The 22,264-nt window shown below is 36.5% G+C and overlaps 1 protein-coding gene across 1 annotated transcript in view; it reads left to right on the top strand.

Annotated features, from left to right (window-relative positions):
- CABCOCO1 (ciliary associated calcium binding coiled-coil 1) overlaps positions 1–22,264 on the top strand; it is a 127,246-nt gene that overhangs the window by 26,818 nt on the left and 78,164 nt on the right. The window contains exons 4-5 of the mRNA XM_028124018.1: positions 6,032–6,176; positions 10,483–10,555. Coding sequence (XP_027979819.1) covers positions 6,032–6,176; positions 10,483–10,555 — 218 coding nt within the window. The remainder of the gene's footprint in view (positions 1–6,031; positions 6,177–10,482; positions 10,556–22,264) is intronic.

Below are 22,264 nucleotides of genomic sequence, written 5' to 3'. Positions count from 1 at the left end.
TCAAAACTGTTGAGGCTTTCAAAACTAGGGCAAGTCTGAGAAGCCGTGAATCTAAGGAGACATGATGACTGAATGTAACGTGGTATCCTGGATGGGATCTTGGGACAGAAAAAAAGACTTCAATAAAAAACTAAAAACTAAAAAAATCCAAAGAAAGTATGAACTTAGACAATAATAAATTATCAATATTTGTTCATTAGTTGTGCCAAATGTACCACAGCAATGTTAGCAATATGGGAAACTGGGTTATATGGGAACTCTCTGTGATATTTCTGAAAATTTTCTGTCAAGCTAAAACTACTCTGACATTAAAAGTTTATCAACAGGGATTAACTCATCCCTAACATGGAATACTATGCAGCTGTAAAAAGAAAAGAGTGAGGACATTTTCTGGGTGTTGTATGGGGAATTGTATATTGTTATTGAGGTAAAGCAAGGTGTAGAATTGTGTGATTTTGTTTATGAAAGACAAACATGAGAATTTATGTTTTTGTTATATATACAAAGAAATACAGGGTGCCTGGGTGGCTCACAATTTATGTTTTTGTTATATATACAAAGAAATACAGGGCACCTGGGTGGCTCAGTCATTAAGCATCTGCCTTCGGCTCAGGTCATGATGTCAGGGTCCTGGGATCGAGCCCCGCATCAGGCTCCCTGCTCAGCGGGGAGCCTGCTTCTGCCTCTCCCACTCCCCCTGCTTGTGTTCCCTCTCTCATTGTGTCTCTCTCTGTCAAATAAATAAATAAAATCTTTAAAAAAAGAAATACTAGGAAAACACAGGAAAAAAACTAATAAAAACTTTCCATAGGTATCTAAAATATATAAAGAACTCCTACTACTCAATAGAACAAAAATAAATAACCCAATATAAAAATAGGCAAAAGACTTGAATAGATATTTCTCCAAAGAAGATATTCAAAAGGCTAATAGGTTCATGAAAAGATCACTAGTCATTAAGGAAATGCAAATTCAAACCACAGTGAAATCTCACCCCATGCCTGTTAGAATGGCCATCAACAAAAACAAGAGATAACGAATGCTGGCACGGATGTGAACAAAAGGGAACCCTTGTGCACTGTTGGTGGGATTGTAAACTGGTACAAACACCATGGAAAACAATATGAAGTTTCCTCAAAAAACAAAAATAGAACAATGATATGATCTGGCAATCCCACTTCTGGGAGTATATCCAAAGGGAACTACAACACTAACTCAAAAAGATATCTGTACCCCCACGTTGGCATTATTTATAATAGCCAAGATATGGAAACAACCTAAGTGTCTATTGATGAATGAGTGAATAAAGAAGTTGTGGTGTTTATATAACAATGGAATATTATTCATCCATAAAAACCAAAGAAATCCTACCATTTGTGACAACATGGATGGAACTTGAAGGCATTATGCTAAATGAAATAAGTCAGGGAGAGAAAGACAAATACTGTACAATCATACTTACATGTGGAATTTAAAACAAAAAACAAAGAAACAAAACACCAAACCTATAGAAAAGGAGATCAGACTTGTGGTTATCAGAGGTGGAAGGTGGTCAAGTCACAGACTTCCAGTTACAAGATAAGTACTAGGGATGTAATGAACATGATGACTACAGTTAACACCACTGTGTGATATATAGGAAGGTTGTTAAAAGAGTAAATCCTGAGTTCTTATCACAAGGAAAACATTTTTTTCTTTATCTTCTTTCCTTTCTTTTCTTTTTATTGTATCTATATGAGATGGACGTTAGCTAGACCCATTGCAGCAATCATTTCACAATAAATCATGCTGTGTGCCTTAAACTTACACAATGACATATGTCAATTATTTCTCAATAACACTGGGGAAAAATTTTCTGTAGGGAAGGGTGTGGGAACTAGGCATGTGTGTAACAAAGGTTGAGGAAGTCTTTTCACAATATATCTTCACATATGGTTTTTGAACCATGTGAATATATCACCTATGCAAAAATTAAATTGTAAAAAAGAAAATATGACATGAACAGTCCTATGCTTTGCAACCTTTTAGCTGAGTGTTCACAAACTAGAAACAGAATAAAGAGAAGTAAAACATTTTCATGAATCTCACATTCCAAATTTGACAAGATATTTCCATTTTAAATTGTTTCCATAACTTACAACTGACTTGAAAATATTTCTTTTGTGTTAAATTTTATATTGTTGATATCAGTTAAAAAATGAATTTTAAAAACTTGAGCGGGATCCATCCAGCTACTCATAAACTAGGAGAGAGTGAAAGTACATATGTAAAACCTAACCAGAAAAAAAAGCCAGGGATCTAGTTTCTCCTTTTGGCAGGGAAAAAAAAAAAAAAATCCCCCTAAACCTTTAAACCTAACAAGGTTATAACTATCATCAGGAAAGAATATAATTTTAGCCAAGCATGCCAGAGAAGGAGGTAAAGTCTGTTTACACTTAAACTAAGAGGTGGTAGTGGCCTGAGCCCACAGTGAACATTCCCATCCAGCAACATTTGAATAGAAAAAGCACTGAAGAACGTAGCTGGGGCTGTTAGCTGTAGCGTGGTTGCCCATTAATAAAATTCTAGTGAGGGAACTGCATTTTCTACTGATTCAGTTTCTGATCTGTTCCTTGTCTCAAACTTGTGCTACAAGGCATACTGCAGACAACCCACCTGGAATCAGAGCGGATCAAACTAAAAGATTATGCAACATGGAAAATATACATTTTGGGGAGCCTGCGTGGCACGGTCGGTGGGCAACTGACTCTTGGTTTCCACTTAGGTCCTGATCTCAGTATCCTGAGATCAAGCCCCAGGTCGGGCTCTGCGCTCAGCATGGAGTCTGCTTGAAGATTCTCTCTCTGTCTCCCTCTGCTCCTCCCACTCCTGTTCACTCTCTCTCTCAAATAAATAAATAAATCTTTAAACAAACAAACAAAAAACAGTATCGATCTTGGGGTCTAGTTTTTCCAGAGCCTGACCGAGGACAAGCTGTCAAGTATTAGACTGGGTGTTTGACCTCTGTCCAGGTCCATGGGCCTAGATTTATTCCCCTGTACATAACATGACTATTAGCAAATAACCATAGAATACCTTTTAGTTCTATGAAATTGACTGTTTTCCCCTAAATAGGAATGATAATAATAGGTAACATTTTCGTAGGATCGACTTGTGCCAGTCACAGTGCATTTGCTTTCCAAATTCTGTCTTGTTTAATTCACACACAACCTTGAAATAGTTCTATTATTCTCCCCATTTTAAAAATGAGAAAAATAAATGAGATTTAGAAAGATTAAATAACTTCTTAAAGTCACAAGCATCAGCCCCAGTGAGTGAGAACTCACCCTCCCTACTACTATATCAAATGTTGCCAGATTTAGGCTGATTCTAGAAAGCACTACACATACATAATATACTAGTGTACATATCATTTCAGTTTCCCAAATATTTGGCATGCATGTCTTATTTAATCCTCACAACAGCACTATAATTTTGAAAATTGATCTTATTCTCATTTATAGATATAGAAAATGAAACTCAGATCACTTAGCTAGTCAGTAGCAATTATAAGGTACTATCTTAAGTCTTCCAACTAATTATGTCTAGCATGTTCTTTCATTACCCTAAATTTTCAAAGATAAATTTTATTTCTAACAGCCCTTACTATTTAAATGGTTTAATCTTTCATATTTTAATCACATCACTAAATGTGATTTTTAAAAGAGCAAATACTTCAGTTAGATAAGTGAAATGATAACTTTCTTATTTTTAAAGCTGTTATCTGTAGAAAGACATGAGAATAGAAAAACAGTTTTAAAGTGTCAATTATATTTCAACATAAGGAAATAGTCATATAAATGTATTTTTGTACTTGGTAAGTGTAATTACATCTAGAATTATAATCAATTATCTAAGAATTTCTTTTTTCTCTGCATCTCTAATTAATACCATTTTAGTAATAAAATGATTCAGATTTTTAATCCATTCATTTTTTAATTTTATTATGTTATGTTAATCACCATACATTACATCATTAGTTTTTGATGTAGTGTTCCATGATTCATTGTTTGCATATAACACCCAGTGCTCTATTCAATATGTGCCCTCCTTAATACCCATCACCAGGTTAACTCAACCTCCCACCCACCTCCCCTCTAGAACCCTCAGGTTGTTTTTCAAGGTCCATCATCTCTCATGGTTCGTCTCCCCCTTCGATTCCCCCCCCTTCATTTTTCCCTTCCTACTATCTTCTTTTTTTTTTTTAACATATAATGTATTATTTATTTCAGAGGTACAGGTCTGTGATTCAACAGTCTTACACAATTCACAGCGCTCGCCATAGCACATACCCTCTCCAATGTCCATCACCCAGCCACCCCATCCCTCCCACCCCATTTGATTTTGAATTGCTTTTATCCAACAGATATTTCATTTCTGAAATTATCCCAAGAATGTTTCAAAAGAAGTTTATTATAGGAAAAGAAATATACAATAATAATTGAGCTCCCCTTAGAATGATATAGGAAAGCCCAGTTATCCAGCAATAATTCATGTATCTGACATATATAAAAGACGATCTGGAGGGAAGCTATGAAAAAGGGACCAATTGCCCTCCATTAAACCAGTTTTTAATTGTTACATAGTTTGCTTCATTCTAATTCCTACAGATAGAAAAGAATCTAGAAGAAACAAATTGCAAATTAGTGCTTATAGTGTCTTCCTAAAATTTTTAATTGCTTTACTGTCATTTTATCAGTAATCTGAGGTCATAACACATCCCAGAGTGAAAGAGTAGCTGTGTAACTGGAAGCTCTGTCCAACAATCAGCTTATGTTCTCATAAATCCTGTGCATTACCCCCTCTTGCTGCCCTGAAAAATTCGCTCCATTAGCAAGAAGTGGAAAGTTTACTGATGGTTTCCTGGGAGAGATAGAGGTTTGATTGGGACTGACTGGGCAGGTGGGGCTCACATAGAACAGCACAGTGCTCCCCAGAGCCTTCCTCCAGGCCCCAAGCTGACACCTCCTCCAAGAAGCCGGTGCAACTTCATCTTTGCTAGAGACTTTTAGCTCTCCACCTCCAGACTCTTCAGTTTTACCTCTACACTCGTCACCTGTCAGTGTGCGTGCGTGTGTGTGTGTGTGATGTAATATTTTGCCTGACACAAGTAAAAATGAGCATAATTAAATAGAAAAAGAAGATGGAAGTTCCTGTTTGTATTATAGATGCTATAAATGTTAAGTCTAAGGCTCTTGACATTTATCTACTTTTTTTTCAACTGGACATATGCCATGCAAGATACTTTTGCTTTTTTGTTTGTTTTTAGTTGCAAGAAAAGAGACCACAATCATTGACTTGTTTATTTTTGGTAATGGTGGCAAAGTGGTGTCAGCGTCACTCGGCGCTGTCATCTGGCTCTCATCACCACCACCACGCATACATTTGAGAAACAGCTTACATAAGTTATAAGTCTGTAGCTTGGAAAAGAAAAAAATATCTTGATGTTTTACATAAAAATACATATTTCTGGCATCTATTGAAAATCTTCAGTCCCAAATTCCCACATGTTAACAATCAGCCAAAGCCAAGTGTTGGTTGACTGTGTTCTTTTACATTTTCAGTTCTGAGTTCAACTCTCCTGTCTACAGTAACTGAATCTACCATGTAGGTCTTCCTCACCAGCTAATCCAAACAACTTTTGTGTCATTTCCATATATGCTCTTGTTCTAAGATCATTAAAAATTATATTTTCCATTTTAAAGTAATTTTTAGGTAGATTTTAAATTATCTTTGCATCTTAAAATGGAAACAAAATCTTTAGACAATTGTGTAGCATTACAGTAATTTACAATTGTTGGGTGTGTCAGCTGCTATTCTTTTACACAAAATGTAATTATTAACTTATTAAAAACATTGCTATTACCATTGTCCTCACAAATATTGAAAAAGTAAATATTTGCACATTAAGGACATCTTGGATTGTCCTTATGTTTGATAGATCCAACATCCATCAAAATAATGCTTAAGACTTCTCTGGATCTTATTTTAGCACTGCATATGTCCTTGGAAGACAGCATAAAATGGCTTGGAGAAGTTATGGCTGAAATAGGACCATCCCATTCACAGAAAAATGAGGAATGGAATGTCTTTAATATAAAACAAGCCAATGCTGTCATCGATTACTTAAAAATCAGGTATGGATTTTTTTTCAGTAGCATTTATGTTTTCATTTCATTATCTTTTACAAAATGTCTATTAAATAGAAATGAATTCAAATTTTAGACATTTACAGAATTTATGCTGTAATTAACTCAGCCAATGAGATAATATTAAAATTTTTCATCCAATAAATAAAATTCAGGACATTGAGTTTTTGGCTAACCTTCCAGTCTTAAAAAAAGGTTTGTGTTTAATAAGTACAATTTCACCTAGAATTATAATAAATTATCCAAAAATTTCTTTTTTCTCTGAATCTGTAATTAATATCATTTTATTAACAACATTATTCTTTCAGATTAATCAGACTTGATTACAATAGACTATATATTTTAGTAGTTGGCCTTGAAATCAAAATTTTACATTTTAGAATAACATTCATTTCCATTTAAAGATTTATTTTAAATGTTTTGTATTAGAAATTAAAGAGATTTATGTGCAAGCTTCCTCAAGTCTATTCTGTGCCCTGAAATATTTTGTAGTATTGATCAATTAAACTCATTAAGTTTTTCTTTATGCTTAGAAAATGATGGTGAATGGAGGGAAAGTATTTTTATTACAGTGATTCTTCATGGGTGAACTAAGAAATCTGTCTTTTTATATAATCTGTCACAAGGTCTGCATTAGGGCATGCATCTCTCCCAAGGGACATTTTTAGAATTAGCAAATATTTAAACAAGAGTTGGTAAAAATATTTTTTTGCCTAACTAAAAGCTTCTGGAGAATACCTTTTTTTCCTCCATTACTATATACTGCAGTGTTTTCCAATTTTAAGTTTTAAAATTCCAAAATAAAGGGTGCTGCATGATGTCCTAGACATTCTCATGATTTGCTTGGCAAGGATCCTGGCTGTAGTCTGGAAGCTTTTTAAATATTAACATGTTTAATTTGATAATGCTTATATACTGGTTTCTGGCATGAATTAATAATAGTATATGATATAATATGTTTTTATATGATAGCACTTGATATAATTTGATTTCTTAATATAAAACATATACCTCCTAATGAGTGTCTCTCACTAAAAGCTACAGTACTCTTCATATCAACTAGAATGAAGCAAGGTCCTTGTGTGGGAGGAAGGAAGGGAGTGGAAATCCAGAATTGGAGAAACCATTCCCCAAGGTCTTTCTGCCCATCAGAATCACTGGGTGAGAGGAATTCTCTGCACATTTGTATAGCATCCTTCTTTCCCTCCTTTATCTATTTGAGACCACCAGGTCTCTCTTTGAAGAACACATTACATCTAAGCTCTAAGCCCTGGAGGTTTATAATGGGCACCAGGACTGATAGTTAACCATAACAGCTAAACCCATGCAGGCACCCTAATCACACCTTCTAGGTGGTGAAAGATGGCACTTTTCTCCTTTGTCTTGTCTCTCTGGACAAACACTTATCAGTGAATTTCTTGACATTTCATTTCAGAAATCCCTTCAGAGGAAGGGATGTCTGTGTTAGTCACCATTAAACGTTTACCTGGGTAACTTTACTTACCAAAAATTTCTAGTTTCATTTCTAAAAACAACAACAAAAAAGTAATATTTGAAAGATTACTAATCTCCCATGTAAAGTAAATAAGAACTATTTTTGATGCATTAAATCTTCATATTGTGATTTCAAAGATATTGTACATTTTAAATGCATCTGTTACAGAAAATAAAATATCAGCTAGTATGATATCTAGAATTGATACTGAAATTGTGTAAAGAAAAATGTCCTTTTCTACAATTCCTATTTAGAATGACTCATAAGTCCACAAATATAAATTTAATGGCAATTAAATCATAATATTTTTCATTTTAATGACTACAAAGAAGTTTTATAAATATGAAGCTAACTCAATTATTGAAAGTATAAGCATGTTTCAATTTAATCTGATATTAAATTTACTCAACCAGTGAAAGCCCTCATCAATTTAGGGAGAGTAGTTTTTAGAATATGACCTATAGCACATGAAACTTAACTGGCAATAAAATTAAAATTTTATTTGATACTGTTCATAGAATCTAAATTGTATATTCCATCATGTGTCTGTGATTTAAAAAAAACTAATATCAAAATTCCTCTCTAACATTGCTGTAAGTACTGACCAATCTACTCATGCAATGTATACATTGATATATTTTATGTTGTATATACAAATATAAATGCTACTGCAGCTTTTCAATATAAGACATCATTTAGATATATCTGGTCCACATACGTTTCTGTCATTGTGTATTCTACCTCTTCCTTGGGAATTAGGTGAAGGTAATGTGCACAGGTATTTACTCAATATAAGAAAATCAAAACTGTCCCTCTTTGCACAACAGGGTATCTTCCTGGAATGGAGCCCAGATGTCTTGACCCATTTTATTTCTCCCTTTGATTTAGAACTAAGACAAGTTGTTTGACAAAATAGTCTAGAGGCTTGAGTCAGCTGGAAGTCTTCCTAGCAAAGGAGAAAGAGGAAATGTATTCCCATACAGAAGTGTCACTTTGTTCCCATAGGAAGTCATCTAATAGTTCTTTGGTAAAGTTAGAGAACCTCAACCAATATGGGGACCAGAGTGAGGCAATGGAGGCAAATTGACTTGGCCCTGAAAAGTGCTTCCTCCTTAGGTGTCCCCCTCCCCTCATCTGTTTTACCCTAGTCCTGGCCTTGGCCGAACTTGCATCTTTGACCATTGCATCCAAGTCATGAATTTTATTTTCATTGTAAGAAGGGAATTTCCCTTTTGGCATGAGACAGTCTAATTCCTATATGTAATGAGGAGAATAAGGCTGAAAGATTATAAAATTGCAGGAAGGAAGATTTATGAATTAACTTCTTTGTGTAACATGAGATGGAAGGAAAATTTTACACGAATTCACTGAGAGGAAGCCAAGTTATTTCCAAATACTCTACAGTCTTTAATTTTTCTACTCAAAATCAGTTATTGCCAGTGTAATATTTTTAACCTTAAAGCTTTCTCTAGGTAAGCGGTGTAAGGGAAGGAGAACTTGAATTTCTTTTGCTTCATTGAATCATTAAACTTCACTAATTTTGATGTATTTTCTAGCCAATAAATCAAAGTAATGTCAAAAGCTAAGTTAGTTTTCTGAGAGTTGATGAGTAATTTGAATACATGAGGTTTTTCTTTTCAAAAACAAACAAACAAAAAAAACAAAAAACATGACTGAGTCTGCATACCCATCATTTTTTAATGGATTGTGTTAGTAGTGAAATCAACTGCTGATATACCTCAGAGAGACCCATCTGCCTGAGGATTTCTTCACTGATTTCAAATGAATTGAAACTTTGATGCATTACAGCATTCCGGAGAAGCCATTATTATACATGCTCTGTAGCTACATTTTGCAAATGTTAATTTCTCAGTTATATTAAAATCAATTTTCTTAAATAGCAAAAGGCACCAGAGTGAAAGAGAAACCACTAAGACAATTTTTTTTGTTCTTGGGCATTTTGCTGTATTATGAGTCTATTAATTTTCCCAACCAGCAGGAAGAGAATTAGAAAAATTCAAGTATTATCACAAACAGGATATTAGAAATCAGCCCTTCAGTAAATTTTTAACTCTCAATAATACATTGCTGAGATCTTTAAACTTACTAGAAAAACTTGTTTTAAGACTCCTATCCTATAGCTCATCACAGTTTTTATACACTGACCACCTAGTCTTTGGGTGAAAACTGAAGAAATTATCTTTCTTAAATTAATTCCTCTCTTTAACATGTGATCAAATGTTCTACAAGAAAACCAGACAACTTCTAAATGGATTTCAGTTCATGTTGCATCATTTTCAGGTGTTATCAGAGATTAATTTAATCTTGAAACAGTTTGAGAACATGAGAAGTAATTGATAATGGAAGTAGATTATAGAATTCGGTGCCATTCATTCCAGGGGAAATTGACCCCAGTTTGAAGCAAAACATGAAAAATAATGTGAAATTTGGTGTTATTTAGGGGCAGTGCATTACACCCACTTTATTGTCAACCAAAACAAGTCAAGATGCAATCTAATTGCTCCCTTACCCCAAACCTATCCACTCATCACAGATTAATTTACCGATCTTATATTAGGTACTGTGTTATACTGTCAATGTCTCAAAAAAGTAAATCATTAGTTTCTCACCATTTCTGGACAATTCATTTGGAATAAAAGATGTAGCTAACTCTATATTAGTGTTTAATGTCTTTCGCTTGGTCACTATGAACAACTTTCCTTTAATAAATACTCTTACATATTTGTTTTCTTTCCTAAAATAAACTTATCAGAGTTGCACATTTATTTTGTATTTCAGCTTATTTCAACACTACAAGCTATATGAGTTTCTATTCTACTCTACCAGAGAAGAAATTGTGATAGGAATGGAGGTAAGTAATTTATCTAGATGGAACCAATTAAGCTGAATCACTTAATGCATGCTGATCAGCATCTGGATCTTTAACTGCTTAAAGCAACTTCTTGTCAAGATTACTCAAGTGTTATAACCAACTACTAGTTTGCAAAAAGAATAATTACATAAAGTGAGCTTTGGATTAAGAAAATAAGCTGTCTTTTGGCATTAAAAGCATTGTTAATCACATATACTTTATGTATTTATGGATTATTTGACAAAGCAAAATTGAATGGGTTATGTGTATGTCTTCATACAAAACTGGGAAAAGTGAGATAAATTAGTTCAGTTAAATCTCTTCTAATTTCGCATTTTTTTCAGTCTACTCATTTTTTAAGGTCTAATTCAAATCCCACTTCCTCAGTGAAGCAAACCTTCCTTAATTCACAGCATCTCAAAGGAAAGGTTTAGACAAAGTCTTTAATCACATTCTGTTATTTTATTCTAGTTGATCTCTTTCTGGTGAATACTGGCTACTCTTACTATACCAATAAGCACATAACTATGTCCTATGCTATATGGTTTTCTAATTATTTTTTGTGGATTAATATAGTCAACACAATTCAACTGTAATTTCCTTGAAGGCAAGGATGAGGTGCTGTTTTTCTACCAAAGCACAGAGTATACTGCACCATAGTGGCCCCTCAATTAATACTATGTGATTCAGGGACGTTGAATACAATAACATTTCTGCAAAAAATGATCTACCTGAAGATACCTTGGAACAGCTTTACATATTAATTACATATTCATGATTGCTATAAATTAATCCTGGGTAAGAAAACATCTTAAGGAGGCTAAAGATGCCATAAAAAGTTCTCATGTCCTCGGCTACTGGAGGAGGCTATGTTGGCTAGAAGTATCAGACATAGGACTTGCCATGGTCACAAACAGTGAATAAGGGTATATTTATGTGAACTTTATAATTTTCTGATATTAAGCACCAGGTGGAATGTGCCAACTTTCTGTCTGCCAGAGTGTTGTTATTCTGGAGTTTATAAAATGCTTACTTCATAAAAATCTCAGTCACTGTTACTCATCCTCCATGTGGGTACTTGTTCTAATGCTGGCCTTTTAAGTGAATTGAAGGAAAACAAGGAGCCCTTTTTGCTTTTGACTTTCCTTAAAATTTCTTCTTTGTGGTTGCCTCATACTATATTTTAAATTGGATGTCACTTGACAGTTTTACTGAAAACATTTCCACTGGAGAGTTACATCACGTAGTGCAACAGTGTTGCAATAAAGATCAGTATGGAATACAACCCTATCTCATCTATTCAGCAAAACTTTGGGAAAATGATAATGGCTTCAACAGCAGCATAAGCAGATATTTAGAATCAACAAGAAAAAATTTCATAAAGAACTCCCTTTTCCCTTTGTTAGTTGCACAATTGTGCCTTTCTTCTTTGTTGTAAGGGTATATTTAGGTGACATTTATGCTTATGGAAAGATAAAATGGAGAAAGTAGACTGGGATTGGCATCTTTATTTTCCTTTGTCTTTTGTATTTTCTCCAAGCTGACCAGAGCTATAAAAAAAAATCTTTAATGAAGCGATATTGGGTCTTCAAGAATTAGACCACTCATGGTATTTTAAAGGATTAACCAAAGCAGGTATTATATTACAATATTTAATGGCAGTGTAGAAGTGTCTGATAACCCTTAGTGCAAATATGTTTTTTTTTGTTATGTTAATCACCATACAGTACATCATTAGTTTTTGATGTAGTGTTCCATGATTCATTGTTGTGCATAACACCCAGTGCTCCACGCAGAACGTGCCCTCTTTAATACCCATCACCAGGCTAACCCATCCCCCCACCCCCCTCCCCTCTAGAAACCTCAGTTTGTTTTTCAGAGTCCATCGACTCTCATGGTTCGTCGCCCCCTCCGATTTACTTCCCTTCATTCTTCCCCTCCTGCTATCTTCTTTTTTTTTCTTAACATATATTGCATTGTTTGTTTCAGAAGTACAGATCTGTGATTCAACAGTCTTGCACAATTCACAGTGCTCACCATAGCACCTACCCTCCCCAATGTCTATCACCCAGCCACCCCATCCCTCCCACCACTCCAGGAACCTTCAGTTTGTTTCCTGAGGTTAAAAATTCCTCATATCAGCGAGGTCATATGATACATGTCTTTCTCTGATTGACTTATTTCACTCAGCATAACACCCTCCAGTTCCAGCCACGTCATTGCAAATGGCAAGATCTCATTCCTTTTGATGGCTGCATAATATTTCATTGTCTATATATACCACCTCTTCTTTATCCATTCATCTGTCGATGGACATCTTGGCTATTTCCACAGTTTGGCTATTGTGGACATTGCTGCTATAAACATTGGGGTGCACGTACCCCTTCGGATCCCTACATTTGTATCTTTGGGGTAAATACCCAATAGCGCAATTGCTGGATCATATGGTAGCACTATTTTCAACTGTTTGAGAAACCTCCATACTGTTTTCCAGAGTGGTTGCACCAGGTTGCATTCCCACCAACAGTGTAGGAGGGTTCCCCTTTCTCCACATCCCCGCCAACATCTGTCGTTTCCTGACTTGTTAATTCTAGCCATTCTGACGGGTGTGAGGTGGTATCTCATTGAGGTTTTGATTTGGATTTCCCTGATGCCGAGCGATGTTGAGCACTTTAACATGTGTCTGTTGGCCATTTGGATGTCTTCTTTGGAAAAATGTCTGTTCATGTCTTCTGCCCATTTCTTGATTGAATTATTTGTTCTTTGGGTGTTGAGTTTGATAAGTTCTTTATACATTTTGGATACTAGCCCTTTATCTGATATGTCATTTGCAAATATCTTCTCCCATTCTGTTGGTTGTCTTTTGGTTTTGTGGACTGTTTCTTTTGCAGTGCAAAAGCTTTTTACCTTGATGAAATCCCAATAGTTCATTTTAGCCCTTGCTTCCCTTGCCTTTGGCGATGTTTCTAGGAAGAAGTTGCTGTGGCTGAGGTCAAAGAGGTTGCTACCTGTGGTCTCCTTTAGGATTTTGATGGACTCCTGTCTTATGTTTAGGTCTTTCAACCATTTGAAGTCTATTTTTGTGTGTGGTGTAAGGAAATGGTCCAGTTTCTTTCTTCTGCATGTGGCTGTCCAATTTTCCCAACACCATTTGTTGAAGAGACTGTCTTTTTTCCATTGGACATTCTTTCCTGCTTTGTCAAAGATGAGTTGACCATAGAGTTGAGGGTCCATTTCTGGGTTCTTGACTCTGTTCCATTGATCTATGTGTCTGTTTTTGTGCCAGTACCATACTGTCTTGATGATGACAGCTTTGTAATAGAGCTGGAAGTCCGGAATTGTGATGCCGCCAGCTTTGCTTTTCTTTTTCAATATTCCTCTGGCTATTTGGGGTCTCTTCTGGTTCAGATTTTAGGATTATTTGTTCCATTTCTTTGAAAAAAGTGGATGGCATTTTGATGGGGATTGCAATGAATGTGTAGATTGCCCAAGGTAGCATTGACATCTTCACAATGTTAGTTCTTCCAATCCATGAGCATGGAAAGTTTTTCCATTTCTTTGTGTCTTCTTCAATTTCTTTCATGAGTATTTTATAGTTTTCTGAGTACAGATCCTTTGCCTCTTTGGTTGAATTTATTCCTAGGTATCTTATGGTTTGGGGTGCAATTGTAAATGGGATCGACTCCTTGATTTGTGTCTCTTCTGTCTTGTTGTTGGTGTATAGGAATGCCACTGATTTCTGTGCATTGATTTTATATCCTGCTACTTTACTGAATTCCTGTATGAGTTCTAGCAGCTTTGGGGTGGAGTCTTTTGGGTTTTCCACATACAGTATCATATCATCTGCAAAGACTGAGAGTTTGACTTCTTCTTTGCTGATTTGGATGCCTTTGATTTATTTTTGTTGTCTGATTGCGGTGGCTAGGACTTCTAATACTATGTTGAATAGCAGTGGTGATAGTGGACATCCCTGCCACGTTCCTGACCTTAGGGGAAAAGCTCTCAGCTTTTCCCCATTGAGAATGATATTCACTGTAGGTTTTTCATAGATGGCTTTTATGATATTGAGGTATGTACCCTCTATCCCTATACTCTGAAGAGTTTTGATCAAGAAAGGATGCTGTACTTTGTCAAATGCTTTTTCTGCATCTATTGAGAGGATCATATGACTCTTGTTCTTTCTTTTGTTAATGTATTGTATCACGTTGATTGATTTGCAGATGTTGAACCAACCTTGCAGCCCAGGGATAAATCCCACTTGTCATGGTGAATAATCCTTTTAATGTACTGTTGGATCCTATTGGCTAGTATTTTGGTGAGAATCTTCGCATCCATGTTCATCCAGGATATTGGTCTGTAATTCTCCTTTTTGATGGGGTCTTTGTCTGTTTTGGGGATCAAGGTAATGGTGGCCTCATAAAATGGGTTTGGAAGTTTTCCTTCCATTTCTATTTTTGGAACAGTTTCAGGAGAATAGGTATTAATTCTTCTTGAAGTGTTTGGTAGAATTCCTCTGGGAAGCCATCTGGCCCTGGGCTTTTGTTTGTTGGGAGATTTTTGATGACTGCTTCAATTTCCTTAGTGGTTATAGGTCTGTTCAAGTTTTCTATTTCTTCCTGGTTCAGTTTTGGTAGTTGATACATCTCTAGGAATGCACCCATTTCTTCCAGGTTATCTAATTTGCTGGCATAGAGTTGCTCATAATATGTTCTTATATTTGTTTGTATTTCTTTGGTGTTGGTTGTGATCTCTCCTCTTTCATTCATGATTTTGTTGATTTGGGTCATTTCTCTTTTCTTTTTGATAAGTCTGGCTAGGGGTTTATCAATCTTGTTAATTCTTTCAAAGAACCAGCTCCTAGTTTCGTTGATCTGTTCTACTGTTATTTGGTTTCTAGTTCATTGATTTCTGCTCTGATCTTTATTATTTCTCTTCTCCTGCTGGGTTTAGGCTTTATTTGCCGTTCTTTCTCCAGCTCCTTTAGGTGTAGGGTTATGTTGTGTATTTGAGACCTTTCTTGTTTCTTGGGAAAGGCTTGTATTGCTATATACTTTCCTCTTAGGACTGCCTTTGCTGTATCCCAAAGATTTTGAACAGTTGTGTTTTCATTTTCATTGTTTTCCATGAATTATTTTAATTCTTCTTTAATTTCCTGGTTGACCCATTCATTCTTTAGTAGGATGCTGTTTAGCCTCCATGTATTTGAGTTCTTTCCAACTTTCCTCTTGTGATTGAGTTCTAGTTTCAAAGCACTGTGGTCTGAAAATATGCAGGGAATAACCCCAATCTTTTGGTATCGGTTGAGACCTGATTTGTGACCTAGGATGTGATCAATTCTGGGGAATGTTCCATGGGCACTAGAGAAGAATGTGTATTCCGTTGCTTTGGGATGGAATGTTCTGAATATGTCTGTGAAGTCCATTTGGTCCAGTGTTTCATTTAAAGTCTTTATTTCCTTGTTGATCTTTTGCTTAGATGATCTGTCCATTTCAGTGAGGGGGGTGTTAAAGTCCCCCACTATTATTGTATTGTCAATGTGTTTCTTTGCTTTTGTTATTAATTGCCTTATATAATTGGCTGCTCCCACGTTAGGGGCATAGATATTTACAATTGTTAGATCTTCTTGTTGGATAGACCCTTTAAGTAAGATGTAGTGTCCTTCTTCAACTCTTATTACAGTCTTTGTTTTAAAATCTAATTTGTCTGATCTAAGAATTGCCACCCCAGCTTTCTTTTGGTGTCCATTAGCATGGTAAATGGTTTTCCACCCACTCACTTTCAATCTGGGGGTGTCTTGGGTCTAAAATGAGTCTCTTGCAGACAGCATATGATGGGTCTTGTTTTTTAATCCAATCTGATAGCCTGTGTCTTTTGATTGGGGCATTTAGCCCATTTACATTCAAGGTAACTATTGAAAGATATGAATTTAGTGCCATTGTATTGCCTGTATGGTGACTGTGACTGTATATTGTCTGTGTTCCTTTCTGATCTATGCTTCTTTTATGCTCTCTCTTTGCTTAGAGGACCCCTTTCAATATTTCTTTTAGGGCTGGTTTTGTGTTGGCAAATTCCTTTAGTTTTTGTTTGTCCTGGAAGCTTTTTATCTCTCCTTCTATTTTCAATGACAGCCTAGCTGGATATAGTATTCTTGGCTGCATATTTTTCTCGTTTAGTACTCTAAAGATGTCATGCCAGTCCTTTCTGGCCTGCCAGGTCTCTGTGGATAGGTCTGTTGCCAGTCTCATGTTTCTACCATTGTAGGTTACATATCTCTTCTCCCGAGCTGCTTTCAGGATTTTCTCTTTGTCTCTGAGACTCGTAAGTTTTACTATTAGATGTCGGGGTGTTGACCTATTTTTATTGATTTTGAGAGGGGTTCTCTGTGCCTCCTGGATTTTGATGCCTGTTTCCTTCCCCACATTAGGGAAGTTCTCTGCTATAATTTGCTCCAATATACCTTCTGCCCCTCTCTCTCTTTCTTCTTCTTCTGGGATCCCAATTATTCTAATGTTGTTTCGTCTTATGGTATTGCTTATCTCTCGAATTCTGCCCTTGTGATCCTGTAGTTTTTTATGTCTCTTTTTCTCAGCCTCTTTATTTTCCATCATTTGGTCTTCTATATCGCTGATTCTCTCTTCTACCTCATTTATCCTAGCAGTTAGTGCCCCCAATTTTGATTGCACCTCATTAATAGCCTTTTTGATTTCGACTTGGTTAGATTTTTGTTCTTTTATTTCTCCAAAAAGGGTTTCTCTAATAACTTCCACGGTTTTTTCAAGCCCAGCTAGTATCTTTAAAGTCATGATTTTGAACTCTAGGTTCGACATTGTACTAATGTCCATATTGAGTAGGTCCCTGGCAGACGGTACTACCTCTTGTTCTTTTTGCTGAGGTGATTTTTTCATCTTGTCATTTTGTCCAGAGGAGAATAGATGAATGAGAGAACAAAATGCTAAAAGGTTAACAACGTCCCCAGCAAATATACTCTATACAAATCAGAAAAGACCTGAAACTGGGGGAAAAGAAAGGGAACGAAAGAAAAAAGAAAGAGAAAAAAAAAAGAAAAAGATAAAAACAAACAAAAACAGAACAAAACAAAAAAAACCCAGAATATGATCAAATATGATCAGGCTAGTGCATAGATCAGTGCCACACACTAGATTTTGGGTGTATTTTGGTCTGTTAGAAGAAAGTGCCTCCTAAAATTTTAAAGGAAGATAGAGTTATATATGTACAAAATAAGGGTTGATACAATGAAGGGATGGAAGATGACTGTAAAGATGAAAATTATAAAAGATTTTATAAACGGAATTGAGAAGATAAGTTGTTTGAAAGAAGAAAGAAGAAGATTTAAAAAAAAAGAAAAGAAAGAAAAAATGGGAGAGACTGTGATCAGGCAGGAGACTAGAACAAAGCCATACACTAGTGATTTAGGGTATATTTTGATCTGTTAGAAGAAACTGTATATCAAAATTTTAAAGACAGAAGAACTTATATATATATGCCAAAAATAAGGGTAACTCCTATGAAGGGATAAAATATGACTCTAAAAATGAAAAATAAAAAATGTTTTTTTAAAAAAGGGATTGATAAGATGTTGGTTGAAAAGGGGAAATAGAAAAATTCAAAAAAAAAACCCAAAAAACAGTTAAAAAGAATTAACTTTGAAAAACTAATGAATCATGGTAAAAAAAAGCCATGAATTCTATGTGCAATATTCCCCCAGCGCTGGAGTTCTCCCGTTCTCCTTGATCGGTAAACTTGGTCTTGGCTTGCTGGCTGTTCGTGCTGATCTTCTGGGGGAGGGGCCTGTTGCCGTGGTTCCCAAATGACTTTGCCGGAGGCAGAATTGCCCCGCCCTTGTCGGTCCAGGCTAAGCAAGCTGCTCGGGTTTGCTCTCAGGAGCTTTTGTTCCCTGCAAGCTCTCGGTACAGCTTTGGAGGACCAGGGTGAAAATGGTGGCCTCCCACTCTCTACCTGGAGGAGCTGAGAACTCAGGGCCCCACTCCTCAGTGTGCCCCCAGAGAAAAGCAGTCAATCAGTCCCGTCTCCCTGGTCTCCGGCCGCACTCCGTGCTCACCCAGCCTGTGACCGAGCGTTTTTTTCTCTGGCACCCGACCCCGTGTGGAGTCTCCAAACCCAGCAGATCCCTGTGGTGCACTCCAGCGCCACTCCTCCTGGGGGAGGAAGGGGAGTCTCCCCGGCTCTGCTGCTTGTTGGGTCCCTGCTGGAGGAGCAGTAGCCCAACTTGGCCACGGATCACAGTTTATGGCAACCCCTAGCTGAGAGCCCGTGCCTCGGCTCCGTCTCTGCAGCTGGCTTCCCCGCTCCGATACCTGGGAGCTCTGCTGCACTCAGGCACCCCCGGTCTTTCTGTGACCCCGAGGGTCCTGAGTCCACACCGTCCCGCGAGGGTTCCACCCCCCACTTAGCCACTGGAGTGATGTCCCTCAGCGGAACCGACTTCTAAAAGTTCCAGTTTTGTGTTCCGTGGCTCTATCACTTGCCAGAAGCAGCCGACGGAGGCCCCCTCCCCCGCTGTCTAGCCTCCTGAATATCGCCTCGGATTCACTTCTCCGCATGTCCTACCTTCCAGTAAGTGGTCACTTCTCTGTTCAGACAGTTGTTGCTACTCTCTTCTTCGATCTCCTGTTGAGTTCATAGGTGTTCAGAATGGTTTGATCCCTATTCAGCTGAATTCCTGAGACCAGACGAAATCCAGGTCTCCTACTCCTCCGCCATCTTGCTCCGCTCCCGCAAATATGTTTTTTAATTAACAACCTTTCATAAAGGAGGCAGAGGTCTGCCCCCCTAATATGATTATTCATGCTGACCTCAATGCTCTGGGACCAAATAAGGTTCACACAACAATTGTATAAATGTTCCAAGTTTAAGTCTCAGGCTAGTGTCCAAATTAAAGAACACTGACAAAATTTAGTTTCTTTCTTAATTGTGGATAGGCGATTATAACAAAACACATAAATCCCCTCTAAGCATAATTACTAAATGCTAATTTCTATTATGAAAAGAATATAAATAAACCATACTCATACTTTTCTTGGGTTTTAGTTTAAAAGAATTGTTTGTTTGTTTTTTAATTTAGCGATCATTTCTGTCTATCTCTACTCACCTTTTCCAAGAAATTTCATGTTATGCTTAGATCATAGAGGCACATTTTCAGTAAATCATTATTCTTGACTGGAGATGCTTCATAATCTAGAAATATTTCTATAGATACAGTTCTGTAAATAGCATGTTTTGTAGTTCATTCAGTGGTTCACAGATCATGTATGTTGAAAGGCAGTAAACAACTAGAATGAGCTAGAATAATGACAGAATGGAAGCAGCAAATTCCCTTGGTTGTAGCCTACTGAGAGGATAAAGTATACGAGTTTCACTCACTATCTAAAGAGATGAGTCACTGAATTCTACTCCTGAAGCCAATATTGCATGGTGTTAACTAAAATTTAAATATAAATAAATAAGATGGAAACCAGCTAAATAAATAAAGAGACGAGGACTCCCTTTTAGTCACTTAAGCCAGGAGTTCTCCAAGTCTTCTTTTGACAATGCAATTAGCCCACAGGTCCTCTTACACAAGAACTGTAAGGTAATCAGATTCTCCTTTGGGGATATGTATCTTCCTTGACATAAGGCCACACCCAGAAAGAAACCTGGAAACTGCCATGTTCTTTGCTTTTGTTACCTAAAACTACACAAAACATTTAATAATTGCACACAAAGAACACTATCAGATATTAGCAATGGTGATGACCAAAAACTCATAGCAGATACCCAAAGTCATGGTTCTAGTCAGGTATCTACCACCAGGCATCTGTTAAAATGAGATGATACAACTATAAAATTATTTGTTTATTCGTTCAACATATGTTACCAGGTCCCTATTACATTGTAGGTTTTGTTAACTTCCAAGGACACACAATGATAAGCAACAATTCTTGTCCTCAAGGAGTTGGCTGTCTAATGAGAGGAGAATGGTGATTAAATAATTAATTATAGTATAGGACCCAAAATGTTATGATCCTATGGGAACAAATAGAAGACAAAGAGGAACATCTAACCTGTAGATTTAAGGCTTATAGAGGTTTCTAAGAACAACCCTAAAGGTTGTGAATGAGTTAGGCAGTGTACTGTAATTTCTTTTGGTGCCATGAAAGAAATCCCACTCAAAATAGTTCAAACAATTAAAAAAAATGGAAGGGTATATTACTTGAGAAAGTGAGCTGGACTAAGGTTAACTGGCTCTAGGTAGTCAAACAATGTGAACATGTGAATGTGTGTATGTATGCATGCATATATCTCAATTCTCATCTCTTTTAGACGTTTTTCATCTCTTTTCTCTGATTCTTTTGTTTTGGTCTCATTGCCCTCTACTGCACACAGTCCTTCCCCCAACTGGTGGGAGACATGACAGAGGCAGCTCCAGTTTAGCAACTCCAAGAGAAAGGGACATTCCTCCTCACATTGTTGACATTATTGGCTATGCTTCTGCCACGTGTCCACTCTCAATTAATCACCATGGCCTGAGGAGTGGAGTAATGCTACTAGAAGATCCAAGGAGGCCATATTGAATGGGTGACAGAGGATGAATAGATCCCCAAAAGAAATAGAAAGAGCCTTTGCAAAAGGGAAGAGTGACTTTATTAAAAGAGTGAACTAAGCAGACATGTACGACTCTTCCATCCAAAATTCCACGAAAGGTCAAAAATTTCAAAAATCCATAATGCTATGATAAAATATTTTATGACATGTAAAATTATAGATTGCTGTTTAGATGAAACCACAGCCTCATACATACAAAGAAGATGCTACAGAGTTAATGAAGTTTCCATAGGCATCCCTGACTGATACCGAAGTGGGAGAAAGCTTTAGAAGGAAAAAAGCATGTAAGGTACTGCTTTCAGAGCAAATGCACTATTCAGCCCCATCATCCTCTGCTGCTTGTGCAGAGCACAGGGACTCCATAGTATTTGCTCCCAAACTAAAGAAACTAGTATGGACATTGACACCAAAGAAGAGAGAGTTCTGACATTTCCAGAAGAAACGACGAATATACTCTGAGTATAAGGTACTGGCACATCTAACTACCACTATTATTTCCTATAGTCTCTGGTGGCAAGCTTTGGCAAACAAACATCTCCAGGCAGCCCAAAATCACCAAGCAGTTGAGGAAATTAAAATCACAGATAGACGTAAAACTCTATTAACAAATCAATGAATAGCTAAGGAACAGAGTTGATAGAGCAAATGGTAGAAGACTTTAAGCCTGATTAATATTCTCAAGAAAGTTTGAAAGTTTATTGTATTCTTGAAAAAGGAACTAATAGAGATCGTGGAAATTTAAACTCGGATTTGAAAACTTTTAATAAGGTATCAGGTACAATTTTATGTTGAAATCTAGAAAAAAACATACTTGGAACTGTAAATTACCAATATTTACTTGAGGGGAGGTAGAAAATCTTAATAGAATGATAATTATATAAGACATTGAAAAATCCAAATGTAAAAAATGGCTTCAGACCTAGAAGATTTTACAGGCTAGTTTGACCAACACTTTCTAAAGTAGATAATTCCCTTTTATATAAAAATCATGATAGAGGATAGAAGGAGTTGATGAGATTTCAACTCATTCTTTGAAGTTAGTATAATTCTGAGAATGCTTTCAACTTATTCTATGAATTGGTAATG

Source organism: Eumetopias jubatus, unplaced genomic scaffold (assembly GCF_037043125.1).
Source record: "Eumetopias jubatus isolate StellerSeaLion01/CBP00866 unplaced genomic scaffold, mEumJub1_p1.0 scaffold_17, whole genome shotgun sequence".
Classification (NCBI taxonomy): domain Eukaryota; kingdom Metazoa; phylum Chordata; class Mammalia; order Carnivora; family Otariidae; genus Eumetopias; species Eumetopias jubatus.
Note: the sequence above shows the minus strand (reverse complement) of the source record. Positions and strands in the feature narration are given on the sequence as shown.